The 4,069-nt window shown below is 54.4% G+C and overlaps 1 protein-coding gene across 1 annotated transcript; it reads left to right on the top strand.

The window, feature by feature from the left end:
- The first annotated feature begins 1,834 nt into the window (after window positions 1–1,834).
- Window positions 1,835–2,512, top strand: LOC123100103 (transcription factor MYB44-like). The gene has a single exon (XM_044522083.1). It carries the CDS (start codon window positions 1,856–1,858, stop codon window positions 2,510–2,512), a length of 657 nt encoding a protein of 218 aa, XP_044378018.1. The 5' UTR covers window positions 1,835–1,855.
- Window positions 2,513–4,069: the final 1,557 nt, after the last annotated feature.

The following is a 4,069-nucleotide window of genomic DNA, read 5'->3' as shown; positions in this document are numbered from 1 at the left end:
AGTCTCTGCTGAAACACTGGTATATTAAACAAGTGGTGAGAGAAGGAAAATCTCTAAATGGGTATTTGAGATCTGGTGGGGGATTGTTAGAATTAATGGGCTAGGCCCATAGCAATTTCTGAAATCTCAAAGCCCATGTGTAAAATGGCAAGTGGTGGTGCTAAGTTTAGTCCCACCCCGGAAGTTGAAGAAGAGTTGGACCTCTTTATATAGTGGGTTCTCTCCACCACTCTAAGTGGTGTGTGAGATGAGAAAGGGAAAACCACACACGCGCGCTCGCTCACCTCGCCTCGCCTGGCCGGGCCGGGCCGTGGCGAGGCGAGGCGGCGCATACATGCGACATACGCGTGAATGGTCCGCCGAAATCCGGTCCGTCTCCTTGCAGGAGCGCAGCTTCCTTTTGCCGTTTTATTTTTATGTCTTGGCAGACAAGTTTTTGATTTCTTGTCCGGTAAGTATACGAATTAGAAACCGAGTCATTTTGGGATTGTGGTCGTGACACAATACCGCCTCTGGTCCTAATATATATACAGCTACCGGCTGTGGCCAGAGATACACCGAAAAACACCTAGGGTTTTGCCTCATCTCACAACTTGCGCCGCCATCGTAGTCTACTCCATCCCAAACGCCGGCGGGCATCAGCGCGTGGGAGAGCAGGTCTCCGGAACCGTTCGTCTTTGCGATCCTGCACCGGGAGAGGACGAATTAGATTTTTGGGAAGCGCTGTGCGCGACTGCTCAAATTCGTCATCACGGGTCGTCTTCCGTCCAAGTCGGGCGGTGCTACTCATCGTCGTATTCATCGCCGTCAGCAGCAGATCGTTGCCAACATCGTCATCAACACTGTCGCACCCATAATAGCTAACGATCAGTACGTGCAACATCCTCTATTCATGTCTGTTCTATAGCTATTGTTACGTGTTTGCTGCTGTTATGCATGTCTTGCTGTTCTTCTAGTTTGCTAGATTATTGCATGCTAGTATCTCTTCTAGTCATAAATTATTTACTGGAATTAATCATGAACTTGCCTAATATTCCAATAGATGCCATTGGGAAGCTTGGTGATGCGGGTGGGGCCGACGCACGGGGGGGAGGTCCAGCCCGGGTAGGAGGCGTAGGAGCAAGGTCGAGCACGCCGCGGAGGCCGTATGGTCGCCGGACAGGCACCGCCTCGCCGTATTGGCTGCTTCCGCCCCTGGACCTCGCGGAGCCCGTGCGGTCGCTGCGCCTCGCCGTATTGGCCGCTGCTGCACTTTGACCTCACGGCGCTCGTGCGGGCGCGGCGCCTCGCCGTATTCGCCACCTCCCTCGCGGTGCTCGTGCGGGCGTGGCGCCCGTGCTGACCTCGCGGCGCTCGTGAGGCGCCTCGCCGAGGAGGGGGAAGGGAAGTAGCAAGGTAGCTGCAGTGGAGGAGGAGCGGATGGAAAAGGAAAAGGAAATTGGCACACGGCTGGGTTTTCCAGAAAAGGAAAAAGGCTAGAAAGGGAAACGGAATAGGCGGAGCGACGAGCGCGGTCGGAATCGATCGCGATCGCCAAGGAGTCGTTTCGCTTCCTACCTTGCAGCCAATGCCGAAAGAAAAAGAAAAGACGCAGTTTGGACTCCTGCTCGGACTCGGTGCCACCACTTCGCCTAGGTTCCGTTTAACCACCGTCCGTCTATCTATATAAGTAGGCACGCGGCCGCGGCCTCCACACACCACCCGCACCGCGTCCATCGCACGCACGCAACATCTCCATCCCGCAAGAAACCATCCATCGGAGGCGATCCAAGCTAGAGGGATGGTGATGTCGCCGTCGTCCTTCCCGGCCACGTCGGTCTCCGACGCCGACGGCTTACCGCACGCGGCCAAGAAGATGTGGACCAAGAGAGAGGACGACCTGCTGCGGGAGCAGGTGTGTCGGTGCGGCGGCCCGCACAAGTGGGACTCCATCTGCCGAGGCCTGCCCGGCCGCAACTCCAAGTCGTGCCGCCTCCGCTGGTGCCAGCACCTCGACCCCAGGGTGGAGGCCGTCAAGCCCTTCACCCGCGAGGAGGACATGCTCATCGTCAAGTACCAGGCCACCTACGGCAACCGCTGGTCCACCATCGCTGAGTTCCTCTCCGGCCGCATCGACAACGCCATCAAGAACCGCTGGAACTCCGTCCTCCACAAGCACGCGCCCTCCCTGCAGGTGCAGGGGCACACGCGCCCGTGGGCTCCTTCCACCGCCCGACAGGCCGCGAGCCCCGAGGTCACGCCTGGGTGCCTGCCGCTGTTTCCTCTGGCGAGCGGGGATGTCAGGATGTCCCCTCGCTTGACGGAGGTCGTGTCGGAGGCTGAGACATCTGCGGCGGCGAGGGAGTGCCTCGAGCTGTTCCCTCTGGCGCCCGGGGATATCAGGGGCAACGCGGGTGCTGCGGCGCTGAGTGACATGTCCTGCGGAGCAGGCGACCCGCTCACTGAGCTGAGGCTCTGGCTGGCGGCGAGGGTGGTGTTCGACGTAATGCCGCTCCAGGCTTACCGGATGTAGATTCATTCTAGTCTTCTACCTAGACTTGGTTGTTCTTTCATCTTACTTTTTTGCTGATCGTGGGGAATTTTCCTAGTGGGATTTGACTTGTAATGATCGAGAATGTTGTTAGGACTCCATTGGATCTTGGTATCAACAAAGCGCTGGATTTTCTGTAATCGTCTTACTTGCTGGTTAGGTAATTAAGAAAGTTCTGAACTTAGTGTAATTCTTTGTGCTTCTTGATGATCAGGAAAATTCTGAACGTCTTGTAGTTTCCATGACCGTTGTAATCAACAAATCAATCTTTAGCAATTTTTTTACTAGACTACTTCAGAGCATCTACAACCGCAATGTCCTAATTTGACCCTCTGTATATAAAGCCAGAAAAATAAGTCAAAGATAGAAGAACCCAGATTCCAAATGAAGAAATGGAAACTCGAAAAGGATCCTTCTGATTCTCAAAGAATGAGGGGCAAGGGGATTGATACGGAGAAAGATTTGTTCTTATTATAAGATGTGATTTGATATGCATATGTTTGGTAAATAAGCAATCTTCTCCTTTAATCATACTATCATAAATTGGAAGTGTTCAATTAAAACATGAAAACGTTCGCGGACACGTCCCTAGACAGTGCCTGGTCACCCCTCATTTGGCCGCGTCAGAGCCGCCGCCCTAATATCCGAAACCCAAATCCATGCAACCTTGCAACGTGATTAAAATATCACATAACATAGATCAGATATTGCAAGTTTAATTTATAACCAGCCATAGCATATGAAACTCACAAAAGATAAAAGATAGCAAGTTTAACAGGACACAACATAGCAAATTCATAAAGGTTCATCCTATGATATATATATATATATATATATAAGATAGTGAGAGGGGGAGTTGGGCTTCACCACTTCCTCGCCAATCCCTTCCCCATGCGGTCTCCGGAGCGGCGGTAGTACTCCGCAATGTAGGCGTCGGTGGTTGGAGGGGTGTCGTCCTCGTCGGTAGTGGTGCTGATGTCGTTGGAGGTGGATAAAGATGAGCAAAGGAGCCTGGCCAGACACCCGGCGGCGCGGCCTCCTCCTTGGCATTTTTGTGCCGGCGGCAGGCGTTCGCTTTCGCTGAGGTGAAGGACCAGCAGATGATGTCACGGAGGAGGTCGTCTTCAGAGTCGGCAAGCGGAAGCGGCTCGGTCCCGGATCTGCACGACCCGCGGTCGAACATGCTAGATCCGGCATGCACACCTTCTACCTCGCGTGGCGAGCAACCCACGCCTCTGAATGATGAAGTCGTGGCCGCTGGCTCGGCTATGCAGCAATGTGAACTAGCGTCGTCGGGAGGAGCAGGGATGGAGGTGCTGGGTGCCGTTGGTCGTCACGCCGCCTGACCGAGGATGAAGCGAATGACGATGGGCGGGAGCGGGCCGACACAAAGTTGCAAATGCACCGCTGGGCCACCAGGGAGGCTGTGAGCAATGTCAAGGGCGAGTTCCTCGTTGTTCAGGGTGGAGCTGGATTCCTCCTTGAGGAGCGCCTCCTAGTCGATGGGGTCGGTCTCATTGTCGGATCCACTGCCGGAGT

This window comes from Triticum aestivum, chromosome 4D (assembly GCF_018294505.1).
Source record: "Triticum aestivum cultivar Chinese Spring chromosome 4D, IWGSC CS RefSeq v2.1, whole genome shotgun sequence".
NCBI lineage: Eukaryota > Viridiplantae > Streptophyta > Magnoliopsida > Poales > Poaceae > Triticum > Triticum aestivum.
Note: the sequence above shows the minus strand (reverse complement) of the source record. Positions and strands in the feature narration are given on the sequence as shown.